Raw genomic sequence first — 27,025 nt, forward strand, 5'->3', positions numbered from 1 at the left:
GGGTGTGGAAACTTTGAAAGATGATGGATGGTAGAGGAGGAGAGAGTAAGACTAAAAGGTTGACTTGGAATATAATCACAACTAGGGTTTGTATTTTACTTTGTTAAGACTATTATTATTCAGGGGAAAATGGGATAGTGAAAGAGATCTTTATAGCCACAGTAGACAAAATTCAAATGGTGTTTAGAGCACAGACAGGTATGCTATTAGCACACCCAGCCACTCAGGATAACAAAAGTAGCATTAAAGAAACCTTTTAAGTCCCACCTTGCTCTTCGCTGCCTGTAATTAGCACAAGAAAGAGAGATCGAGACAAAAAAGTAAAGGAGGAAATGGGTAAAATTATGTCGGGGAGGGGGCTGAAACGCAAACAGCAGCGAAAGATGGAGATGAAACACTGGAGGTAAAGCAAGGCGCGGGCAGAAGGAAATTTGCACAAGAACAGTAAAGCATGCCAGAAAACGCAGCAAGGATAGAAAGACTAAAACAAACAAACAAAAACGTCAGTATAGAACGGGAAGCAGTGAGAGGCAGCACAAACAGAGAGAGATAAAGAAAGATTGACAGGCCAATGGGGAGACCACAAGAAATGTACATACCGCCAGGCTGATATTGTCATTCTGTGCAGCAGCCCAGCTCCGGTGTGCTGATTATGAGAGCATCATTTGAGACTGACAACCTTGTTCCTATAGTACAGCATGCCAAACACATTCCCAGCCCCCATCTTTCTCTCTCTGTGTTCTCCCCCTGAGCTCACACAATAGCTGACTGATGAAGACTGAATGATTGGAGGGGGAACGAAGTGAAATGTGAAAGAGTAACGGAAAAACACACACTTGGAGAGGCTGGTGATCGGGAGAGTGCAAAAAAAACAGAGCGCGGAGAGGAGGTGTGGAGAACACAGGCTCAATGCAGCTGCAATTAAGGGAGCGATTTTGTGCCAAAGAAATATGCTAATTCCTCCTTTGTGTGAGCAGTTGATTGGCTACTATGCTGCAAACCAGGCGGTGAGGGAAGGGAAAGCGTTGGGCTTGGACGCCTCTGTCTGGCACTGCGTCCATCACAGGCCTCATTTAGCTGCACCATCACACTTAGGAGCGTTGGTGGAAAAAAGGATACACTTTTGTCAGCTGTCTCTCCCTGCGTCAGCATGTACGGCCAAGGGATGTAGGGAAAGAGATTCTAGCTCAATTAGCAAGCTTCAGAGACTGAGACCAGAACAAAGATACTCATTAATAGTCACGTATGACCTTTTATATATATGAGCTGAGCCTAAACCCACTGAAGACTTGTAATTTTGGACCTGAGGGATTGTGGGAATACTGAGTTCAGGCTATGAGAGGAAACTGAAGCTACGTTATCATTTCTACTCCAGTTTGTTTGGGAAAACTAGCATTGCATTGTAGAGATACATGTATAATCAAAAAACCTCAGTATGTACAGTGTTTTTTTATCTCCATATTTAGATATTAAATAGATGAAGGCAGGGCAGGACATGGTTGTTGCCTGTTAAAACAATAATTTCTATAAATATTTATTGCAATACTTCACTGCAACAATAGAGCAGTTTCTAAAAATAGTTACTGATTCCTTCACTTTCTTCAATAGAGCATCTGATTGTCTTCTTCCATTTTACAAATTAATTGCATGTGTCACATCACATCATCATGGAGTCAGGTCTAAAATAAGCACAGGCAGACTTACATGCTCTCTGATTCATGGAGCATACTGTTGCTGAGGCATGTGTTGTCATTCAGCATATTGCCTCCAAAGCACCACACACAATTAGACACTCTTTTGAGAAAATTGGAGGCAAGGCATCACAAGGCAGCGTCAGCCTGTCAGCTGAGTGTGGCTTGTGATTAGCTCCTCTTGCGCAATTTGCACACCTGTCCCTATCGTATTGCTCAGCATTCACTTGAACAGTGGAATGATGGGAAAAGTGCGTTGCTATCAGTAACGCTAATCAAGCAGTCCTGGCTAGTGTAGTTCATTATTCTGCCATGATTCTTAATGTTTTCTTTGTCTCAGACATAATAGCTTTTTTTAAGTTGAAATTTTGTAATAATCTTACAACTTTTATTGTATTTAGAATAAATAAAGCTTTTGTTTTTATCTATAATTAATCACTTATGAACACAAGAGAGATCCCAATATAGAGCTGTAATCCCTGCTTTGTCTAAAAATTTGGTTAAAAAGGTTTCAAGTGATTTTACTTTTTTTCCATTTACTCAAGTCCACCACATTTATGTCAATAATGGTAGACTAAATGTTAGAAGCATACATAGTTTTAGTCAGGTAAAATGGATAGAGGAATTTCACTTGTAATGGAGTACTTTTACATTGTTGCTGTTTTTATGTACAATAAAGTATCTGAATCATTCTTCCACCACTGAAAATTACATAATGCAGTGTTACTATAAGGTTTGATTTTGGTCTCCATTTGTCTTTGAGTGTCGGACGGGGGGGGGGGGGGGGGGGAGCAACCAGCTTCGTCACCATCTGGTCCCCAGAAGAAGGAGGCACAGCAGTGCTTTCACGATGCACACCCACTCACCAGCCCCTGAAGTAGCACCTACGTGAACACACACACGCCAACACACATTCTGGCACCAATACTGTAGGAGCATTCACATGCACACGTACAGGCACATGCAGATTTTACCGCCCACACTTTCCACAACATGCATCCATCTGCTCACTCTTCCACTCTCTCCATGGATTTAAATGTGTCCAATATGTGATGCGACTTCCCAGCTTGATGTAGATTACAGTCTAGGTATGTACAGGTATCTGAGGTATACACACAAACCACTACAGCCTGACCAATACATTGACATGGCCAAAATGATTGGCTTATAGTTTGTCTCAAATATAATGGTATCATATATAAATAAATATGTCAGCCAATAAGTTACAAAAGATTGTGGTACAGAAATGCCAAAAATATGTTTGAGGTAACTATTTTTTAACTCTACTCAAATGCATCAGCTGGGCTCTACAAATCACCAGAAAGAAGACATGCACACTGGAGAAATAAAAACAGATATTCACCAGAAACAGGCAGGCACTGCTTAAGGTCATAAAAATGCCCTGAGGTATGTTAGCAAACATACAAAGATCACTGAATAAAATATATTACTCTACTTTGAACTTGACCCGAGGCTTAGACAGCAACATCTACACTTGTGTGAACATCTAACTGAGAAATAATATACCAATAAAGAAATGTTGAATGAAGGATTGTCACATGCACGGACATGCAAGTAGAGGTATGACAGGCAGCACACACATGCATAAAAAGAATTCCCAGAGCAATTTAATGTAACACTCAAACCAAAGTGAAGCTGAATGCCAGTGGAAAGCAGAGTACAGAGGAGCTCAGCCTACGGCACAGCACTCAGGTTGCTTGCTGCAGCTTAAAACATCACTGATGGCTGTTTCACCCTCTGACTCACTAAATTAACTCCAAATCCATTTACCAGCGTTGCAGCTTAAGCCCTCCAGTTTGGTCTTGGTCTTCAGCGGTTTCTTCTAATTGAGTTTCTAGTAATTACCACAAGGCTAATGCATTGTAAGTGCCGTCTAAATCAGGGGTAAAGATTTTATTTCAGACTACAAGTGTACACAGTGATCGTATGCAACGGGATGTAAGAGAAGCTTTGGGATGTATGTGGAAAAACACAGATCCATCCCAGACCTTTGTGACAAGCAGCTCACATCCCAAAGAGAGGATGATCGTCTGTCACATAGCCTTCAACCCACCCACCCCCCACTTCCACTTAATCCGTGACTTTGATTCAGAGTGCCAAGCAGAGGTAACCTGGCTGACACGCTGCACAGGGCCCTTTGATCTGTGCTGGCAAATTTGACAACAATGAGTGGGCTGATGCTGGTTGGATAAATACACTTAAAGCCGAACAAATTAGCTAGTTACCTTGTGTCACCCGTTTCTTGATACAGCTAAAAGTGCAGAAGTTAATGTGAAGACTCTGTAAAAATCGTGATGGGATTGTGTGTACAGTTCCTCAGGCCTTTCATTATTTCTACTGTTTTTTTTTTCTTCAAACTTTGTTGTGTTGGTCAGGAGAGAGTGGGGGAGAGCTCGCCAGAGACATGAGTAAACACACTGCTCCCTTACCCTCATGAAGTTGCCTGAGACCTTCCCTCTCTCTGAAGACTCCTTTAATTAGGCTTTAATTGCCTTATTAGCTCTGGCTATCGATGGAGGAGGGAAGGCAGAGAGAGAAAAAGGTCAGGCAAGCAAGAGAGCTGGAGAAGAGGGAAGATAACAGGGCAAATAAACAAGGGTGGGCGAAAGGGGCAGGCAAAAGACCCGAGGACACAGAGAAGAATCTGCCCACACATTGCTAACATACAGATGTTCATGCGGGAAACTCACGCACACAGACATATGTGTGTGTGTGCATGGAGCAGGTTACTGCAGGTGAAAGTGAGGCCTTCTCCTGTGGGAAAGAGTTGTCAGGCGAAATAAAACAAAAAGATAAGACGGAGCGCAGATACATGACTACTCCTTCAAGAACAGGCTCTGCGGTGCGCCCAGGCAATTGACCCCTCACCCTGACCTCAGTACGGTATGGGAGATGGACAAGGTAGAGGAGAGAGTTGAGAGGGAGAGGTGGGGCAATGAGAAATGATGAATGAGACAGAGAGGGAGATGAGCAGGTGAAGGGGGAGTTGCAAAAGCAGGACAATGAAGAAGAGGGTAAAGAAGGAGAAGGCCATGGTAAATATTCTTCTGAGGAGTCTCAGCACACACTCCAGGTCTCTCAAGCATCTCTCAATGCTGGGTACTTGAGTCACTGAAATGAAATTAGCATATAGTTTAGCTGATTAACAATACTAGGGAAATGCCTGGCTTGTCAGTTTAGGATATGCAATTTACCTCTTACTTTCCTGCGTCATACATACATGCAGCACATAACTGCCTTTTAAAATTCATAGACTGTACCTGGGTTGCAAGCTAATTTAATTTTCAAAGTGTATTTTGTTGACGTGATCATCATACATCAAACATCATAGCTGGTGTTTGTTATTACCATTAGCCTGTGGCTAGTAATATCCGTATCAACTTTCATTCCTCTGAGAAAAAAAAATTCAAAGATGGGAAACTTAGCAGAGTCAAAGCCCAGCACACAACACAGAAATAAAACTAACATCTGTTATACAGGCTCAACAAGAATAACGGCTGACATTTTTTATCGCTGCTGTAGGCTTTACCAATCCATCTGTTGCTATATCCAACTCTACCTAGGGAAGTGATACTATAAAAGGATGCCAGTGGGAGTGAAGCCTTCACGTTGGCGCATCTGCAGAGGCAATACAGCAAGTTACCTTTCCACTGTCTCCTCTTCATCTGCCACCCACTGAACATACTCACAGATGCACACAGTATCAACTTTATAGCTGAAACCTCAGGAAGAGAGCTGTTATTTGCATTAGTGTTGATTTGCTTGTATCTCCACTGTAAGTGCGCTCCCATGTGCATGCCAATGTGATTGCGACCCTTGCACTGTAACTGTGCATCAGTGAGTGTGTTTGTACCTGCATGTGTTTGTCTGCGTGTGTGCACTGGTGAAACAATCCATCAGGGAAATGGAGGAGTGTTTCTTCCTTTCCTGCATGTCGTTCCCCAGCCTCATTAGAACCCATTCAGTCAATCAAGCATGAATCCCTAACACAATAACATGCAAAGTGCTTTGTCTGGGTGTAATTGGCCTTGCCAGAACTGTTTTTCTCAAACGGTTAGCTTCACTTGCCTCTCTCAGACCGCAGCCAGAAGCTCTGTCCAAGAAATGCAGCTGGCTAGAATAGGATGGAGAGATGCAACCAGGAAAAGCAAAAGGGATAAAGATAAAGAAGGAAATTGTAAAAAGAGCATGGATGGAGGAGTGAGTATGGATTATTGGCCTCCTCTCTGGGTTCATTTCACAAATATCAAGTATTTATAATTTCATTTAAGCCATTTATTCAAGTTGTGCTCTTGTTCAGTCTCACCACTTTAGGCCAACATGTGCATCAGTACCGTGTGTGGTCATCCAGGACTCCTCCTGTCTGTCACAATCACACATGTTCCCCATTACCATGACAAACCCGTTGACATCCCATTTACACACACACACACATAAACGCACCACTCATGCGAGGAGCTGCACACATGCACTCACATAGAAAGGCATGATGGGAGATGGATAGGCACAGAAACGTAGCCCCGTCTGTATCCCCACAGGAAAGACTGTTTTTCGCTATGATGGGTGACACGGCTCACTGACACTTTCCTCCATACCAACCCAGCAGCCAATCTACTGAAATTGTGTGGTGACATTGTTGATTAAGCAGACATGCAGGCTACGCTGAGTGTGTGTGTGTGTGTGTGTGTGTGTGTAATGGGTTCACTGATGAACAGAAATGAAATCTGTGTGTGTGTGTGTGTGTGTGTGTGTGTGGATATATGGATGTTTGTATGTACCGTGTATGTGTGTGTTACATTACAAGGACATCTGACTGTAAGAATCAAAGGAATACTTTTGACTTTGAACCAGAGCTTTGCATGACTCAAGACAGCTAGGCTACAGCACCCCAAACTGCTGAGATAATCATCAGCAGTCAAGTACTGCCATCTAGTGACCTTAAAAAAGACCTTCTTCTAACACATAAATACAGACAAAAAGTATCAACTGCTTTAAATGTGAAGTCACATTTCACGGAAAACTAAACTTGATCCAGCTAAAAGCTGAACTTGCAATAAACTTTAATTATTGAGGCAGTTGTTAATGGACACAGCATGATCACTGTTGTGTGTATGTTTTTTTTCTCCTTAATAAAATCCAAACTCCTGAATTTATTATCCTCTCTATGTAAATCTTCCCTGGATCTCTCAGTCTCCCTAAGATCAATAGCTTTGTTTATTCCAGCAACACCTCCCAGTGTTTTCACTTGTCCCTCACTGTAGGATGCGAATTGGACGTCCTATCCTGTGCCGTGGTTATGCTGTGAATCAAAAAAGGCAAATTAAATTGCCTAATTGGTTTCCTTGGGAAGGGTAAAACAGATTTAAATTGATTACCGGTAATGGCCTTTTGTGGAACCACATTGGCTTCTGCTGTTTGAGGAGGATTTAGCAAAACCAATTAATTTGCCTCACCTCTTACGCGCCCTCCTTCTGTTTCCCTTTGTCTCTGTCTGGGAGCTTTTTCATCTTTGCTTTTTCAGCTTCCTAATGTCTACCTTCATACTCCCAAAAATAAAAGGGATGATGATGATATCGTCACTGGATAACAATCAGTCAGGTCTAATTGGCTGAAAACTGTCATATTGCAGTGCTGATAAAATGGCAGAGATGTTTTTCCAGGTCTACTGTTACAAGACTTGCCTGACAAAAGATAATATAAATCTCTCTTTCAATTACGCTGCCCGTGCCTGTTTGCTTCCACACAGCAGCGGAGGGAGAGAAAAGTAAGATGTCAAGGTCACATTTTGTCACACAAGCTGATTAAATCCTTAATGTTACCCCCCTCTCCGGATCTCTGCTTTTCCACCTCCCATCAAATATTATCACAACCAGACCGAATGTGACATTTAAAATGGAAAAATTACAAGCACTTAATGTGATTTCATTAATTACATTGGGGCAAGGACTGTGTATGATTAAACAGATGTCATCTACCTCATGGGAATAGGAGAAAAATACATTTTCTCACCAATGACTTTTCCTTTTGTTAACGTTTTTAAAAACATTTCCCAGCAAATTCTAAACTATCTAAAGCCAGATCAATAATGCAGCAGCATCTGTTATTCTGTTCTGCGACTAAGCAATGTCAAATTGGTGTAATGAACTTTTTCAGCTTCATTGCGTGCAGTAAAATTAAATGCAGGGCTGAATAGCCCATGACAAATTAACAAAGTAAATTCAAGCATTGTAAATTTATTTATAGCCGCCTTCGTGGATTACAGATGAGTGAAGCAACCTTCCACCGCCTAAGGTTCAATAGAGATTTAAGAATAATTACTTAAGTACTGCTGTTTAGTTGGATTACATGCAAAAACCCTTAAGCATTACAAATTACTGATGAAAGAAGGCCGAATTCCATTATGGTATTACTTTACACACATATAATGTGGGTATTGAACCAGGGTTGGTTCACATTAAACTAGAAACAAGTGCTCCAACATGACCTTGATGCATGAAGCTAATTGGTATCATGAAAAAAGTCACCTGAGAAGCTAAGGTGTATCTAGAAGGTGTGAATGAAAGCAGAGCAGTAGGTAGAAATAAAGCAGTTTCTGCAAAAAGTTATACTGAAATGAGATATTTTCACTTTGTGTTGAAAAGTGGTGGGGACATAAAGTCTGAGATTAGGGGCGTGATGACACACAAGAACAAGGCTACTATGACAGAGGGATATTCTCTTTAACAATAACCTTTAATTGTATACACATTAAATGAGGAAGGCTTATGATGCAGGTATTAGATTTAAAATAAGTTATTTACCCAAAAGCTGAGAAAAGACAAAGTAAATATTGAATAGCTAAAGCCTGAAAAGAGGTCAATAAAACAGAACTGCAAAATACAGCAAATTGAACTGCAACAATACTAAACTGATACAGAGGGGAACCAATATACTGGCTGGCCAAACAATGACAACACACAGTGGACAAAACAAAATAACTGCAATAACTATAAATACACACTAGACATATTGTTTGCTGAAACCTCAATGAACTATGAATAAAACAAAATAAGCACATGTGAAATTATCTTTAAAATGTTCTAAAGCACGTATTGCTGTAACCGAACGAGCCTAAATTAGAAAAAGGGTCAAATTAAAGTTGTGATGTGAGAGTGAGTGGACATAATATTACTGAATATAATATTACATAATAGTATGTTTTTCTTCTGCCTGTGTTGCCATGGGTGCAGCCGTCACAACACAGCAAGAGAAGAAAATGTGACTGTATTCAATTATCTGACTCATTTTTATAAGCATTTTGTGTTGTGGTCATTGCTTATGACTTATTCCCACAATCCAGAATCACACAGTATATGATGCTGTCAGGGATTTGGGTGTGAGCGCAAAGCAGGTGAAAGCCCAAATGCATGACACTGGAGAGCAGAAGTATACTTCAGGGATTTTAATCCACAAAAGAAACAAAGCTTACAGGTGATGGCTGGCAAAAATCCAAAATAACAGGTAACAGGTAACACTGAAGCAGAGACACATGTCACAACAGAGTATATTCACACTACAATGACAGGACAGGGAAGGAACAGAAACACCAAACATTTATACACAGGGACTAATGAGCAGGGCGGGAACAACACAGGTGACAGGGATCAGGACTAACAAGACAGGCAGGCAGAGAGACAGCAGGGGAGAACAGAGAGACAGGCAGGCAGAGGGTTTCTGGAGTTACAGACAGGATACAGGTTACTAAAGACTAAACACAGACATAATCAAAATAAGATGTAAAAGATCAGAATAATATAAATAAACTAATCCAGACACAAGCAGACTTATCAAAAATAATCTACAACCAACAGGGAAAACAAACTGATGCAAGGATTGAACACAGAGCAGACAAAGCTGAAATAATGTAAACACAGAACAAAGAGTAAATACAAAGACTTTAACTAAGACACAGAACCAAAGTGCAGGGCTAAACCTAAGATAGAAGACAGACAGGCACAAACGAGCAAAACTGAACATGCAAATGAACAATGGAATAAACAAGGCTAAACAGAGAACACAAGACCAGGAACAAAACCCCAAAACAGAAAACATGGACCAACTGTTACACAGACTGGGGTAGGGAACAGAGACAGGACAACACTCAACAAGGAACAGAACAGAAATAAGGAAAATACCAAAACACCACTAAACACTAGCTGACAGATAGTAACCAGATAAATAATAACCCAGACTAAATAACAGATGTCGAACTGATCAATAAGTAAACACACAGTGAACTAAACTCAACGGAACAGATGACAGAACTGAAATGTGGATGCAAAACCCAAACCACAGAATCAAGAACCCAAAACCCAGAAACAGAGAAACCAAAATCAAAACATAGAGAAAGAATGGCCAAAATCATATAACACAGACAACAGGATCGTGACAGATACATTCTTTTAGTATCCCATCAATGGTTTTGAAAGAAAAATTTCTTTAATCTCTCCTTTTCTGCAGGGAAACCAATTATCAAGGACTGGGCCGGAGTATCATGGTGGGAGGATGTGACAGGGGGAGAGGATGGTCTTGAAAGCAAAAGACAGTCTGTAAAATATATTGAAGGTAATAGAGATGAAAATACATACAGCTGGGCTATTTCTCTAAAATCCATAATGTCTTTTTCTTACCAAATCAGAAAAGAGATTCAACCACAAACATGTATAATTTCATACGCTTCCCAGATCTGCTTTCACATTTACTTCATACTTTTCTCTGGCAGCTTCCTTACCTGCATAGGAAGAATGAATCTGAGATAACCTTTTACAAACCACAGAATGCCAAAGAAAGTAAAACTTGATCCGGGGACAATAAAGCAGGAAAATACTATCCAAGACACCAGAAAAGACCAAAGATGAGATATCCCCTTACCAAAATGATTTTTCCACTTCTGAAGCTCCCTGCCCACAGCTTTTATCTTTTGCCTGAGGTTTACTAGCCTAAGGCCACCGCGGCAGTTAGTATCAGAGGCAGCATCAAAGTCTAAGCATCAGACATTTTGAAGAACATACACAGTTTAGTGAATAATTTATGTCAGTCAAAACATAAGCAATGAATCCAGATGTGACATAAAGCCCCAAGATATGAGGATGTAATGTGCTTTCAGAAATATGTTATCTATAAACACTCAACTTGTCTTCAAGCGAAGTTCTCAGCCAATTTGATGCGCACACATTTGACAAACTCTGACTAATGCAAGTATATGTATAATGTCCCTTTTTATGTATTTTGCACAATACATTGTTAAACACATAAACCTTGACTGAGTCCAAACCATTTTTACAGTGCAGGGAGGTGAATCTTCTTCATGTACTGCACTGGGAATCTTGAGGCAGTTGTATTTGTACATTTACAGTTAGATGTGAGCACATATTTGTCATTTTAAGAAATCTTGCGCATGCACAGTTTGGAAAGTGATTACCTCAAGAGGTTCATTTCCTGTCACAGTTTATGTTGTATTTGACTTTGACTTGAAAAGCAATGAATTCTCAGCACCAAGCAAGACTCAGGATATACAACAACACATGGAATCAGGACCCATTGTGGGTTACTTGATATGCAGATGGGGTTGATTTTTTAACTGGTATATTATTTGCTCGATATGTACATATAACTTTATACAAATAAGTTCAAATAAGTAAAAATAGAAAATTAAAGAATAAGTCTGGCATACCACTAGACAAATTAACAACTTTAAATGTTAGTTAGTTAACCTGAGCTAATAGAATAAAATGTAACTTCTTGCTGCAGCTGGCCAACATCTGCAGCTGGATTTATTATTCAGTATTTAGCAGTTTTTAACTAAGCACCACCTCACTTCTGTGTCATGGAAGCAAAACTTTAATATCGAACATCAAATAACTAAGTCTACAGCCATTCTGGCAGCTCCTTGAGGCTGTACTTGGTGCACAATGGTGCTTTGAGCTAAACGCTAACGTCAGCATGCTAACATGTTCACAATGACAATCTTAACGCATTTAGCAGTTGATGTTTACCGCATTTACTACAACATCTTAGTTTAGCGTATCAGCAGACTAACATTTGCTAATTAGCACTAAAGACAAAGTACAGTTAAGCTTTTTTGGTCACCAAAGTATTGGACAAATTATAATTTCTAGATTTTAGGTTACCATGGTTTTTAAAAGTCATCTTAAGGGGGTCATGAATGAGTGTACCACATGTCATGGCCATCCATCAAATCATTTTAAGACATTATACTTAAAAACCTAAATGTCAACCCTGTCACAGTTTAAGTTGACCTTTGACTTTGATTAACTTTTGTTGTGAAAAGCAATAATTTCTAATAACTTCTTACCCTGTACATTTGCATGCTACTGGTCCATTTCATGGCAAACCAGTATCTCAACCAATAGGTCGTGAGACATTTCACTAAAATACAAAAATGTCAATCATGGTGGCACCACAGGAAAAGACAGGGAATTACTAAAGGCTTCATCGCCTGAGGACCATCAATATCTGTTCAAATTTTAAATGGCAATCCATCCAATACTTGCTAAAATATTTAAGTCTGAAAAACAGTGACAACAAAAGTGACCAACAGATGAATAATGCCATCTCTAGAGCCAACAGTGCACTGTTGATATGCCACAGAACATCAGCACATCCTCAGTAACACAATGGTGGAAAATGAAAAGCAACAAAATCACAAATACATAAATGTTTATTTTTATCTCTGCATGTTAAACATTTTATCTCTTTACATTTATTTACAATCTTTATTAAAAGGTTATTCTATTAAAAGTGCACCAGGGCACAGACAACAAGGTGATGGTGATTTCCCCATAACTCTTTCTGAAAATAAAGCAAATTATGTGTCACTGTTCTCCTCCTTAGTGAGGAAAGCCCTGGACCTAAAAATCCAATAAACACAAAAAACAAACAATTAATGGACAATAAACTGCATAGTGCACACATCTGTGCAGAAACTCCAAATTTTAACGAGTCATACAGAAAGGAAGGATTTTGAGTTTCTTGCTCACCTGCTCACACCAGGGGGTAGCTGGATGCAGTAGCAATGCCACACTGGTTGTGTTTGTTCCTGGTCATCATGATGTATCCCATGTCTCCCCATTGTAGACCCCAGCTACAGAAACACACAAATGACCAACAATAGTCAGCTTCTCTATGTCAAACAGAATCATAATCATAAAATTAGTTACAACAAGTGAAATAATGGTTGCAATCCATATGGGTGATTTAAGAAGTTGACAACATCCTGAATAAATTTCACACTTAAATAAGATATATTACTGCTGCTGTCTGTGAAAAGCTTTCTAACTCCACTGTAACACTGCTGACTGAGCAGGGAAGCAACACATAATTTAAAACATGAGCAACAGATTTGGGTGTTTACCTGTTCTTGACCAGCCAGTAGTCTTGCCCGTTGTCACTGCCATAGCCCACAGCAAGTACCCCATGGTCCAACTCATCACTGCTGCAGTCTGGCTCATCATACACTCCTAGAAAAAAGCAAACACAGATTAGGCAGACATATGGATAGGTTAAAAAATAGAAGAATATTTCCTTTTTCTTCTTGCATTTGATAGAAAGACTATTTTCTGGCAGAAGCAACACTGTGTTTAAAACTTTTCACCTGATTCATAAAGCTGGAAGGTCAGATGAGATGCATCAATGGCCACAGACACAGGTCCGATGGTGGCCACAGCCTCCTTCAGGGCCTCTTCATCACCTTGTGTCACATCAACGTAGCCTGTGCAAATGGCTCCAATGGTGGCAGGGTTGTAACGGCACTGACCATCCTAATTGAGAGAAAGTTTTTCACAGCTCAACAAAGGTTGTACCATACTGACACATTATGAAAGTGGTGATTACGTGTACATCAGAGAACATAATATTTTCCAAGTGCTACATTCTCACTGCTTTGCACTGCAAGTCTGTTATGTGCCATTATACATTTTGTCCATAAGATGGCAGTATTGTACATCTCTTTCCAAGTAGGCTGTAATTTCTAACAGTGTCCAAATAAGTTTTCATGCATAATGTTGACAAATGACACTGGATGTTGTACATTTAAAGATTATGACTTTTTCAACCATACTGCTTTCTGTTTACCTCAGCTTCATAAGGGTAGGAGTCCTCTGTGTCTAAACCTCCATTGGCTTGAATGTACTGGAAGGCACTGTCCATCCAGCCTCCGTTGCAACCCATGTTGCCATATTTTCCTGAGCAGTCAACCAGCTGCTGCTCGCTCAGAGACACCAGCTTCCCTGTCTTTCTAAAGGTCTGACCCTCCAGCGAGCCAGTCTGAAAGTGATACAAGTTAATATGAAACCAGAAAACAGTTGTGTAAAGTTTCCTACATCACCAAAAGAGAGAAAACTAAATTATTGTTGTACATACTGCACTGAAGGCCCAGCAGGAACCGCACTGCTTCTGATCTTTGACATCAGTGACGTATCCCTTGTCCCTCCAGTCAACACTGATGGGCAGATCAGCTCCTTCAGGGAGCCGGAGGAAAGTAGAGCCACTACGAGGCCGAGAGGCATTGAAGGAGCCCAGGCAACCCTGGGAAATCAGGCGTTTGTACTCTTCATTTTCCTGGTGAGGAGGGACAAAATTCAGAGTATCACTTAATAGGGTCCTCGTTCAAAATGTTCCATTCCAAATGTATCCTGAAAAGCGGATTGCAACCAAATGATGGCAGAAGCATCCACATTTCTGTTTTCCTGTGCATACCATGTCAGCAAAGTAGGTCATGCCAAGGCGGTAGGACTTAATGCCCTCATCAGCCATTATGTTGTGCACCAGCACCAGTCTGCGGTTGTTGACCCAGATTTGCCTGCGGTGAGCCTCCTCTGACGGAGAGCTGTAGGACCTTCCTGCCAATCAGAGAAGGAAATAATCAGAAAGAAAAGAAAGAAAAATGATCATTGATAAATTATTAATCAATTCAAACCTTTTCCTGTTAAGAGATTGCCCTTCACTGGCTATGAAAAACTGTAAGTTGTAAACTTCTAAACATTACAAATTACAAATCCCTTTACTTGAAGAGCTTTAGATGTGTGTTGTGTGTAAATGAGTATGAACATATGAATGGCACACTTCAAATTTAGGACACACATACAGTATCCACTCAGGAAACAAGATCTATTGGATTTGACAATAGACCACAACAAAAGAAACCATCCTCACCAAACTTGAGTTTCCAGGCATGGAACTCCAGGTCTTCCAGAGAGAGGCTGGCACAGCTGGCCACAGCCAGAACAGCAGCAGCAACCAGCAGCAGCTTCATCCTGACTGACACACAAGCAGAACAAGCAAAGAGATCTCTTGTGACTTGCAGGAAACCACACAGGTTGAGACTCTCACTTCAGCTTTGCTCCACAAACATTTTCTGTCGTGACGTTGGATGTCAAATGCACTTTGAATCTCTGATTCATTTCTCCCTCAAGCTCTCTTATCTTTTTTTTCCTGTTTTTTCTTTGCATCAGCACACCTGCAATACAGGAAATGTATGTGCTTGTCTGTCTGTTTGTGTGTGTCTTGTTGTCTGTTCTGTAGCTGCTTACCTGCCTCCATGTCGGTGTGTGCGGTAAAGTTTGAGGTATAACTACCTGTAGGTGATGCAGATGCTGTGTTAAAGAGATGTTCTTATATAGCCACCTACAGTCATGACTTGCAGTATGTCCAGTCAGGTGGCTGTCAAGAGCTTATAAACTGAGAGAGAAAGGAAAAGAAGTCAATCATTGAAATAGGGAAGGCGGGAGTTATGCATCATGAGTTTGCATGATGACATTCTTTTGGGAAACATATTTGTCAGTCTCAGCAAAACTCTTTAGAATTTTCTATGATAACATGATCAGTCACCCATCAGTCTGTTGTTTAGAAATGATATAGTCACATGAGGAAGAAACAGTCTGTGTGTTGGCTTGATGCCCTCATGTGAAAAACAACAATTTGGTGTTTGGTGTTGTTGTGCTTTCTGATTCCAGTCACGTGATGATGGGAATTTCTCTGAGGTAACAAAAGGAAATCACACACAGAGATACATTAACATATGCTGCGTGCTAGTTTTTGCTGTCACCCACATGCTTTAGTTGAAACCTTAATTATGCCACGCTGGAAAATGTGTATGTAGCAAATGGATGAGTTCTTATTTCTCGGATACGTAGGCGGCACTTTAGCTATCGCTCACTCACTGAAACTTTGTATGAGCAATTTATATGAATGATCAGGTTTTATTTGAAGTTGCGTTACCCTGTCTTTCTGTCTTTGATAAACTCCTCTTCATTGGACAAGTATTTCTTCTTCTCCTCCACAATACAGAACTCTTTTTTTGCCTCAAACGGATAAGAGATTAAATACTGTGAACACACACAGGCACACATTCTAATAAATTAAACTCTTCTCAATTGGTGTAATTGATTCAGTAGTGTTTCAATTGAGAGTTGCTTCTGTTGCTTCTGTTTCCATGCACACATCCTGTTTTCAGCTAGACTGTTAGGTTCGGTTTGTTCTGCAAATGTTACCAAGCCGTCATTGTCAGGAAACTGAGTGCAAATACTATTTAAGGCAGAAAGCAGTGCAGGGAATTTAACTTTGTATTAATTTGTTTCACTCTGATGGCACAGTGATGACATCCGAAGTGTAAATTCTTGGTCTCATAAACCCTTTTTACATATTGTGCAAGCAATGTAGTCTTAAATTTTTTTCCATAGGAGTTCCCTGCAGTTACTGATTGCTGTGTGCTGCACCCTCCTGCTTTGTCACAAGGCTTTCGTGTCATGACAATACTTATGCTGCGAAGTGAGGAAAAACTGAGAGCTAAGCTTAAGGTTTACGGATGTCATCGAACTCAATCAGCTTGTTTCATGTTCCTGTCTGTTTGTACCCAGATATACAGGGTGTGCAGTCAGTAGTGTTTGTACAAGTGCTTGGGTTTCTTCCAGTAAAAACAGTGCAAATAGTTTGCCAGCAAATAACACTGTCACATAATGACAAACAACAGAAACAGAACTGCTGCTAACTGCCCCTAACCCTGCTATATGGTTCTCATAAAAGCTCATGAAAAGCAAAAGCACAGAAAGACATTTGACCAGTGGTAGCAGAGGTCCTCAGATCCTTTACTTATTACTATAATGTATTATCTTCAATTTATCATCACACAGAAAAAGCCCCCTGTGACTAATACATTATTAATTAGATATATTGATATACTGATACAATACTGATGCAACAATATGTATGTTGTGGCTGGTCAAGGTGGAGCTAATTTATCTTTGGCTTGATATATCCAGTTAGGTACCATAGTTTAATCCAGTTAAGTTTAATTGTGGCCCTCCAAAGAGTCACATGATGAATCTGAAAGGTCGTGTGATGATTTATGAGAGAGGAAAGAAGAAAAAACAAACTTCTCCGACCCAAATTTGTATTAATCTCTGCACTTGTCTCTCATCCTTTTTTTGTACAATTTTGAATACTTTTACCTTGTTGATCCTTGAACAGTTCTTTTCATGAAACCATTTGAGACAGTGAGAAATGTGAGGAGGGGCCCCAACTAGACATTGCTTTTTTTATAGGGTTATGTCATAAGCTTATTATGTGTTTATTTGCTGTTTTTTAATGTAAGATCTTAATGTGAAAAGTAGTGACTATAGCTGTCAGGTGAATGTGGTGGTGTGGAAGTACAAAGTAGTAGAAAGTACCTCAAAATTGCACAGCACGGTAAGTAAATGTATCACCAACTTTTAAGTTCACTGAGCTCAAGTTTCACACTGAAACTAAGTGATTCTCTATTTTAAGCTACACAAACACAGATCAGCAAGCGTGTGATCCTTTGTAATGTAGATGATGGGAAATGCTGGCTTTATTGTAAAACTATGATGTCAAGTGCAACTTCACAGGCATAAAGACTGATACCATGGGTCCATGAGTCAACATGATACAAATACCATAGGAAATCTTCCACAGTTCATAGATCAATGTTTGTGTGTGCTTGTGTGCATGGTATTGAAAAAAAATCTTAAAGGAAGAGATGCAAGGTACACACCTAGATTTACAATTACCTGTGCAATGTGTGTGTAGAGCCTGACAAGTTGTTTGTTTCTGCCTAAACAAAACAGAAACCAACTGCACAGAGGAAAAAAAGGTTTTCTCCTATTTCCACCATGACTTCCATATTGTATACCACATGTTTTGGTTGCATGCCATTGTGTTTTATTTTTTATTCAGCTGGCACATGCAGTTATGACAGTTAGGTTATAGCTCTGGAAATGAAACATTAACTATATGAATTGCAGGGCAGAGGATACACAACTAAGCAATGTGTCTGAAATGGAGGTGAGTATAACAGTCGGTCATTAGGTCAGAGTGTTGATTTGTAAAAAGATTGGAGTCAGTTGCACAGTATTTAGTGAAGATGGAATAACTACAGTTTATGATTTCAACATTGATTAATTTCAGACATAGTATGCAATTAGGTAATATTTCTTAAGCTGATTCTTAATTCAATTTCTCCTAGTTGTGATCAGACAAATTGCTCTGAATGTGAATCTGCCTCCTGCATCATGTGGCTTTGACCTATGACCAGTTAATTTACCCACTGCTTTGATGTGGAATGCAAATGTACTTAGGGTTTGTCTTACTGTAAAATATGTATTACACCACAGCGGGGTGAATCAGCTGTTCTAAGAAAATGCCGGTTAATGTTGTGAACTGGTATGGCTCACTTCCCTTTATCAAAGTCTATAAGGTACGTTCCATGGGGAAACCATAGTGGTTTTCCTACAAACTACTTTAGCTCAAAATCAAATAGACACACAGACTCATGCTTATAATATATACACATGCATTTTCCAAATATTACTGCTCTGTCCCCAACTGGAAGACAGCCACATGCACCTGCTCAACATTTCTAAAACCTCACTTACTTACTTCCTGTACTATTGGTTAGATGTTTGTAAGTTTGATTTTAAACTATATTGCTCTAAAAGCAAAATGCATTTGGTCAAAATTTAGTTAAGACCTGAATCAGACATTTTACATATGTTTTACTGAATAAAATAAAATTATAATATCTGCGAAAACAGCTTAATGTGCTTTAACAAAACAGAGCTAAAACCGGTCCAAACCGTTGCTCTCTGGCATGGTCATTGCAGTTACTGCTCTTAGCTACCACAGACAAACAGCCAACTAGACAGCTAAAGCAGGAACCCAATAGCTAGCTGGTGATAAAACCACAGCTAGCCTGAGCTAAAGCTAAAGCTAAATTTTCTTGCTTTACCCTGGTTGTTCTTTATAAATGACGAAATTAGTGTCACAACTGACCATTTTCAATAAGGTGACAATAAGCCAATTATTTTCTCAATTACTCGTTTAGTTGTTTAGTCCAGTGGTTCTCAAAGTGGAGTCTGGGATGCCCAGTGGTCCTTGAGGGGGCTCCAGGGGGTCCCCAGCAAAAAGGGGAATAATTTATTTTCACTATACATTCCATCCATAAGTAACACAATGAAAACACATACGACTATTTTGGTCATGGGTTGCATAAACTTTCTGTTATAAAACATCTAAAAGAAAAAATCCTATCAGATGGGGGTATGTGGTCTAATTTGTTTAGGGGTCCTTAACTAGAAACAGTTTGATAACCACTGATTTAGTGTAACTATTAATAACTGTATATAGTGTGTGTGTGTGTGTGTGTGTGTGTGTGTGTGTGTGTGTGTGTGTGTGTGTAGCATGAAGGAACTACAAATTTTGTTTCGTTGTGCAGCCTTGTGCTGTATAATGACTAATAAACAACCTTGTACCTTGTACCTTGTATTTAGTCAATAATTGTAGGAATAAGGAAAGATGCCTGTCATTGTTTCCCAGAGAAATTTTTTGTTTTGTTCAACCAACAGTCTAAAACCCAAATATATTCCATTTACAATGATATTCACCAAAGAAAAGTATTAAAGCTTAATGTTAGAGAAGCTGGAACCAGAACATGTTTGGCAATTATACAGTCAAAAGAACTAATCTCGAAATGATTAATTGATTAGGATAGCTCTACTGTAAATATTCAAAATAATGTGTTTGTGGATAAAATAGACAAGAAAGGTTTTCTTTGTAGATCAGTTTTCATAATACTATAAGAGTATTATGTGGGTCCTATGAAAATGATTTTAATGGCATAAAATAAAGCCTAAACTTTAAACCATTTTCCATCAACTTCAGTGTTTCCGTAGTTACTGTTTTCAGCCTTTGTAGGACAGTATACCTCTCACAGATTCAAGGGCTAAAAACTCAACATATGTCAATTTTGGCCCAACTAGTCAATGTGGAGTAAGTGACTTATGGTTGACCCTTAATCATTTCTTATCTGGCTTATGCAGTGTTATAAACCCAGCAGGAGAGGGCAGCATTTCCTTAGGCTGTGTTTATACAGTGGTCTGTTCATAAGTAAACACCCCCTCACATGTACTTAATGTGGAGTTTATTGACATTTAAGTAATACAGTGTGACAATACCTGTGGGTGCATACTAATGTGGAGTAGATCCTGGAGGATCCGGTGTGAAAAAGAAACCGTCAGGCCCAGTGACAATACTAGTGTGAACGCTATCCCTGGTAAACTCTTCTAATTTCATTACTCTACATGTTTCCTCAGCTTATTGCCAATCACATAGTTGGCTGCTCTCTAGTGGGGGTCACACATAACAGCCGCTAAATTGTGACAGTGGCCCAGACTGGCATACCTTAGCACATAATCTGATTATCGGATCAATAACACAGCAACATTTGGGGCATAGCTGGGATGGCTGCCTTCTTCTCTGGTTACACATTGCTGGCATTCACCACTCGTTCCCACTTTATAGGTGACAAAGTGTGAATGCAAGCAGGAATTCAAATGGAAGGCCTTTTAAATAAGACACATTGCACAGCGTAGGTCACATCTGGCTGTGCTACTGTCTCCAGGATTCACACAGCTACTAAAATATCATCACACTCTATATATCAGTGTGTCAAATCATAATTTGATCTAAAAGCCTCCATCAATATGGTGACACATTTTTTGAAGCTAATATTTGTGTTTGTCCACTGGAAGTATTTATTTATCTCTGTCTAGTTATACTTACAATGTCCTTAAACTTAGTAGGGGCTCAGATAGTATTTATACAAGGTAAACATTTAGGAGATTTGCCATAAAAATATTTATTGACCTCACAAAGTTCTTGGACACAAAAATGAGAAATGACACACAAAAAAACTTAGAAAGTCCAAATTCCAAAACATCTAAGAATGACACAGAGAAATAAAGAACTAAAATGGAACAACATTGTTACATTTAAAGAACACAATCTTTGAGTCTGTTTAGGATAAACAAATAGTTAATGAATTTAACACATTTTTGATATGTTTTTATTCCTTCATAGATGGATGAGAAGCTCCACCAAAAACACATGGTGTGGCCATCTCCGCCTCCTGTCTTTAGAAAACACAATAAACTGAATCACAATCATTTCAGAAAACTGGCCTAACCAAACATTTTAGAAATGCACATGAACACCAATAAATAGAAACCATTTATTTCAGAAAGCAAAATTATATAACAACAACCCAAAAAAGGCATCATGATGACAGTAACAAAGCATAAACCACCATAATTGCTGCTCCTGTTTATCGCTGCATGTTGCATTTGTGAAATGCAGATAAGTGGATGATGACAACCACTGTACCAACCACCAAGAACATGAGACAGAGATAACCAGGGACGTTGGAGGGAATCCCTGCTTGCCACTATTCATCCCTCTGCCCCTCCATTCATCCCTCTATCTCTCTGTCCTCTGCAAATGTCTGTTGTGATCCTGTCTTTCTCAGTCCAAACAGGTCACTGTGGCTCATACCTTGCCAAGGTCTGTGCTGCACCGGCAGCGACAGGAGAGAGAGTGGAAGAGAGATGCGAAAGAGAGAGCAACAGCACAGATTATAGACAGTGTCTCTCCCCCTCTTTCTCTCTCTCTCCCTCTCTCTGCTTTATCTCCATGGTGCACACACGTCGACCTGGAGCAAGGCTGTATGCTGGCAGGGGGAGGCCAGGAGCAGAAACAAGGGGGTGGATAGACGGGGATGGAGTGTGTGGCGGGATAAAGGGACATGCTGCTTCAATAGCAGAGCAGGTCCAGGGACTAATTGGATCTAGTAATGGCTGGTCAATGTGACTGAAGGGCTCGTTAGAACCAGTACAGCTCCTTGCCTTTCTTGTGCTGCTGGAGGCCTGAGAAAAAAGGACAAGGAAACAATGAGGAGGACAACGGCGAACAACAGAACACAGGTTGTCATGGAGCCTACTTTTGCTAAACATCATGTTTTAGAGGGGGGGAAAGAGAGCTTCTGTGAGGATTATGATGTGTGTGTGTGTGTGTGTGTGTGTGTGTGTGTGTGTGTTTCATTATGCGTAGGAGTGTCTATGGCAGTCTACAACACAAGTGAATGCATCTGTGCATGTGTTTCCAACAAAGGGTATTGTAAGGGTTGAAAGTTAACGTGTGCGCAAGAGTGTGTGTGTTTGTGTGAATGGTTGTCAGAAGACACGTGTTCTTCTGTGTTTGATTGAATAAGATCAATACACATAATTCAGAATACCTTGGGCAAAATGTTTTTAGCAACTAAAAAGCTAAATCGATACGCTGCAGAATTACAATCGTGCTCATTACATTCAACAGTAGAGAAAAAATGTATTTGTTTCTCATATTTTTGTAGCCATGTATAATCTGAACTTGCCATTTGTATTTGTCTACACTGATGTCTGAGTGTATTTCTTTGCATTTTCTTATCTTCGTATATAATCTGATTAGAGATATTTTATAAACTGTTAATAAAGAAACACTTGGATTGTCCATAAAGTATTTGCAAAAGCCTGACAGCCTGGTTGAGTGGGTACCTGCATCCATGTTGAGTGCCAGTGTCTGGCTGACATCTCCTGGGGGAAGCAGGCTGGGCCAGGAGGCAGTGGGCTCCAGCTTGCTCACTTCATAGTGGCTTGGCAAGGTAGGAAGATGAGGTGGCCTCACCGTGGGCATGAGCAGGGCCCCATAGTGGGGCTCCAAAGCCGACGGTGAATACAGTTCATGGAGAGGCCGTGGGGGTCCGTAGGCTTGGGCCTGGGGATATCCCCAGCTCTCTGGTGGGTGAGAGTGGGAGTGAGGATGAGCGTGTGGGTGCGGGTGAGCATGTGGATGCGGCAGGCCCGGGTGCAACCCAGATGCGTATGGGTCCATGGAATAGGAAGGCGCACCGGTTTCACAGTGGGAGCGGCTCTGAGGCGAGGAGTAGTTACTGTCCCAGAAGGATGGGGGGAAGCTTCGTCGACTGCTAGGTGAAGGGGTATCTAATGGGGGAGGGAGGTAGAGAGGGGGAAGGAGGATAAACGATGATACAATTTAGGCCAAGTTAAGAACTATTGCACAACTGAAGTAGTGAATCACTTGATTTACAGAGACAAATGGAAAAGCTGGAGCTGTGCAACAGGAGCAACCCCTGCTAAAACGTAGATGTCATTCACATGACTGCTACACCCGCTGGCCCAGATATCTTCCCCATTGGATCATAGTGTCACACAGCCCTAGCCCCAACAAGACACAGAAATAAACACAGCCACGTTCTAGCAGACAGAGGGAGAGAGAGTGACAGAGAGAAAGGTAGAAAGAGAGACATCCCTATATCCTACAATTCTATATAAGGCAGACGCTCTGACCTGGAGGGAGCCCAAGGCTCACATAGCCTTATATCACTCGCTGTGGTGACATCTCTCACTCTCATGTCAGCCCAGTACTTCTGAAAGTCTCACAGCTCACTCATGCACACACACACACGCGCACACACACACACACACACACACACACACACACACACACACACACACACACACTCACTCAGACACGCAACTCTGGCCCTGTGCTAGCACCCGCCACCCCTCTTTTCTGTCTCCTGCACCCCCACCTGTTGTTTTCTCTGCTCCCCCCTCTCCTCGCCCTTGACAGAATGTCAGCGAGCCATTATATGTTTTTAGCAGTATACTTTTATATTTAGATATTCCTCTGAAAAAAGACACCATGCAACACCCTGAGAGGTAGTGTTTCCCTCTTCCCCTATCACACAGACCACAGCATATATAAATCTGACAGGCAAGCAGGCAACTGACTGTGCAACCATTGTGGGGCAGGAGCTGTAGCGAGAGTCAGAATGGCAGCCGCAGAGACGTTTGAAGGGGATACGCCGGCGAGGCTGCGCGCTTACGGCCATGTATAAACATAGCATCTGTTGTGAGGCAGGAAGCGTGTGTTAGTGCCGAAATGAAGACCTCCGACTGAACTAGGAAAGAGACTAACAGCGACATCAGAGAGAGGGAAAGAGTAGAAGCTGTAGGCCCTACATGGATATCCAAAGGACATCTGCAAGCTGCTGGTAGAAAGGGACTTCTGTGTCTCTAGAAGATTTGAAAATTACTAATTTTTACTTTGCATTTTTGTGCATCAAAATGAAAGAAAAAGCAAAACAATATAAACTCCTAATAATGTTGCTGATTTTAAAAATGATTTGATGCTTTTCAGAATAGTAATTATGGAATTTGTGTATGTTTTTTTGCTTTTAAGAAAAAAGAAAATAATTTTTTGATTCCTGATTTTTCACCCCAAAACCTAGAAAAATCTGAATGTGCATGCTCTCTCTTGCTTGTCTTTAAATTGTCACCCTAACCAGAGTCAAAAGTCCCTTTTGACTCCCAACAGCTCCTGACCTTTGTGACCTCTCCAGGGACAACAGTCCCAACAAGCAGCTTTTCAGTCCGGTCACCTGATCACATCACCTGTCTGATGCTCTTCTGTGCTCTGCAGAACTGTCAGCTCACCCTGTGTGGCTTCAAAAGCAGGCACAAGGCCCCACACAGACAACTGTGGTACCTATGCTCACATAAATAAGTGGAAATGATGAAACTGCAGGAATGTAGTGGAGGGCAATTTCAACCTAAACTCAGTTTACTCAACCTTTTTCAGGCTGGCGGCAATCTTCGCAAAACAAATTTGTTGTAAAGATGGCAGTAAATGAGCTTAACTGGTGGAACAACATTCAGATTGGGTCCCTAATTATTTTTATGAAAAATTATGGATTAATGATTTTGAAAAATACAATGGTGGTTGTTTTCTTTATGTTCACACAGTGGACTGGATTTACTTAAGTTTGTGTTTCCATTACTATTATTGAAGACCATATTTTTCTGTAATTATAGTATATACACACAGTGTATACACACACAAGGACAGGTATGCACCTTTGTATAAATAGTTTTTATGTATGGACAATGTGGTATACCTGTGCCCTGTTGGTCTGAAGCCCGCCGTTTGCCCTCTCCATCCATGTAGGAGCTGAGGGCCCTGGAGAAGTGCTCGTCCACCACGCTGCTGATGTCTCCCTGGTAGTAGGTGAAGAGGACACAGCGAGAAGTCAGGTACTCCGCCTCAGGGGGCTCCTGCTTCTCCTTGGGGCCCTCCTCTGGCCTTAAAACCGCCGGTGTGTAGGAGGTAGAAGACGAATTGGATGAAGATGAGGAGGAAGTTGATCCTCCAGTGCCTGGGCCCCCAGACATCCCCTCGGGACCCCTGGGAGTATCCATAAAATCCCGGCAGTCAAGAGAAGTTCTGCTCAGACCTGTGGGAGCCTGCGGGGGTTGGGGGGAGCGTTAGAGGAGAGGCGGGGAGAAGCAGGGAGAGGGTTAAGACAGGTGTTGCAGAGGACAGTTCTGTAGCTGTCTATGAGATACTTCGACATAATGTTTTTCTTTGTGTGTGGCAGCACTGTTACGTGTGTGCGTGCGCGCGACCAAGCGTGCATGTCTCAAGATACGAGTTGTGTGGGTGCAGAAGACTTCTGTGTTTGGTAAGACACAAACAGCAGAACTGACAATGTAGATGTTCGAAAATGAGGAATTAAATCAAAGGAATAGCCTACTTAAAAGCATGTAAACAACTTTAACGGTTTCTTCCCCATCACGTTATTTGCTTTTACGCACAAGCTGCATAAACTAGCCAAATAGTTGTTCCCCACCTCAACGATCCCCTAACACGTGAAATAAGTAGATAAGAAGAAAATAAGAAAAAAAAAACATTTAAATGTTTGCTTACTTCCTACCTGTAAGCTATTGATAAAAGCAGGACCAGTCGGTGCGTACGGTGCGTAATGTCCATAGGCTGGGTACATAACATCCAAACAGCTCATGGTAAATGAGCGGTGTCTTCACTGTTCTGTGGAAACCGACCTTGCTGAGAGAGAGAGTGATAACATTCCGGGGGTTTTTTGCCGAAGAGAAACGGGCTCGGTGATCGCTGATCAGTGCGAAAAAGCCCTTGCCACACTCGACATAGTCAGCCCAGAAGGAACGCACCTCTCCGCTCCCTGTGTGCGCCACAACAGCTGCGGGAGCAAAATGTGGTGAGGTTTATGGAGCAAGCATGAGGGTGTCCTGTCCTGTACATCTCTATGTCAACCCCTCCCACCTTTAGCTTCCTTCCCCCACATCACCACCAACACTCCCAATACAACGTCTATAGCAGATTATTGATTGCACCCTAGCAAAACGGATAGTTTCCTTTAAAAATGAATAGGCTAAAAACTGTAATCATTAAAAGTGTATAGTTGTCAAAAGTAAATGTGTAAATGAGGTCCGAAGTCTGGGACTGCAAAATGTCCATTCAAATACAAAACATAGGCAAAACTGAAAAACCTGGAAACAACCTGTGACTAATTATGGGCCCACAACTGCTTCATCCTGGTGTAAAATAAAGGTTAGATAGAATGTCATCCAGTTACACAAATAGATTTGGATGAAGTCATTGAGCTTAATAACGAGTCACACAACAATGAGCACATGATGCATGCGATTCAGTGACTTTTTATTTCTTTCCATGTACTGAATGGATACTTGAAAACTTTGTGCTCTGTCCAAGCTGAAAGTGTATCCATGGTCTTAAAACAGCCATCGGTTGCCAAGTAAACCCTCAAGTCATCTGAAGTATTTAGTGTGTTCCCAGAATTACACATAAGTGTCAACTATAGGTTGCATACACTGGTCATACCAACATAGAGGAGAAAGGGACTCTGCACAAATCTATGACAAATTATCACCTATCCGCAGTGCAAACAAAAAGATATTTTCACACACACACACACACACACAAACATACCCGATGACAATCACAAACACCACAGAGGGAGGAACATCATCTTCATCGTGCATCCATGTACAAAATGCCCCCCCAAAAAG

General features: G+C 40.9%; 2 protein-coding genes across 5 annotated transcripts; both read right to left on the reverse strand.

Moving 5' to 3' along the window:
* Positions 1–12,414: 12,414 nt before the first annotated feature.
* ctsl.1 (cathepsin L.1) lies at positions 12,415–15,487 on the reverse strand. 4 transcript variants are annotated; one of them, XM_038729781.1, is made up of 9 exons: positions 15,347–15,487; positions 14,925–15,029; positions 14,469–14,611; positions 14,133–14,330; positions 13,845–14,036; positions 13,366–13,531; positions 13,126–13,231; positions 12,752–12,855; positions 12,415–12,622 (listed from the first exon to the last, which is right to left on the reverse strand). In XM_038729781.1, exons 2-8 carry the CDS (start codon positions 15,022–15,024, stop codon positions 12,756–12,758), a joined length of 1,005 nt encoding a protein of 334 aa, XP_038585709.1. In that variant the 5' UTR covers positions 15,025–15,029; positions 15,347–15,487; the 3' UTR covers positions 12,415–12,622; positions 12,752–12,755. The 4 variants fall into 4 exon arrangements, with proteins under 4 accessions (XP_038585709.1, XP_038585708.1, XP_038585710.1 ...); XM_038729780.1 differs by having other exon boundaries at positions 15,302–15,449; XM_038729782.1 differs by having other exon boundaries at positions 14,925–15,025; positions 15,347–15,447.
* A 5,415-nt stretch (positions 15,488–20,902) lies between these two features.
* Positions 20,903–26,722, reverse strand: vgll2b (vestigial-like family member 2b). Its single transcript, XM_038728029.1, has 4 exons — positions 25,894–26,722; positions 25,078–25,423; positions 22,652–23,098; positions 20,903–21,985 (listed from the first exon to the last, which is right to left on the reverse strand). Exons 1-4 carry the CDS (start codon positions 25,978–25,980, stop codon positions 21,942–21,944), a joined length of 924 nt encoding a protein of 307 aa, XP_038583957.1. The 5' UTR covers positions 25,981–26,722; the 3' UTR covers positions 20,903–21,941.
* Positions 26,723–27,025: the final 303 nt, after the last annotated feature.

The sequence above is a fragment of the Micropterus salmoides genome, unplaced genomic scaffold, assembly GCF_014851395.1.
Source record: "Micropterus salmoides isolate LMB-PRFRI ecotype aquatic unplaced genomic scaffold, ASM1485139v1 Ms_hic_scaffold_19, whole genome shotgun sequence".
Lineage (NCBI taxonomy): Eukaryota > Metazoa > Chordata > Actinopteri > Centrarchiformes > Centrarchidae > Micropterus > Micropterus salmoides.

Excerpts from the sequence above, each read along its gene's own strand:
- ctsl.1 (XM_038729780.1), bottom strand. Across the intron at positions 14,612-14,924 it reads TGCCTGGAAACTCAAGTTTG|GAAGGTCCTACAGCTCTCCG; the intron begins GTGAGGATGGTT and ends TCTGATTGGCAG. Across the intron at positions 12,856-13,125 it reads TACTGGCTGGTCAAGAACAG|CTGGGGTCTACAATGGGGAG; the intron begins GTAAACACCCAA and ends GTGTTTCTGTAG.
- vgll2b (XM_038728029.1), bottom strand. The coding sequence starts at position 25,980 with ATGAGCTGTTTGGATGTTATGTACCCAGCCTATGGACATTACGCACCG. Across the intron at positions 25,424-25,893 it reads CTTTTATCAATAGCTTACAG|GCTCCCACAGGTCTGAGCAG; the intron begins GTAGGAAGTAAG and ends CAACCCCCGCAG. Across the intron at positions 21,986-22,651 it reads GGCACTCAACATGGATGCAG|GCCTCCAGCAGCACAAGAAA; the intron begins GTACCCACTCAA and ends CTTTTTTCTCAG.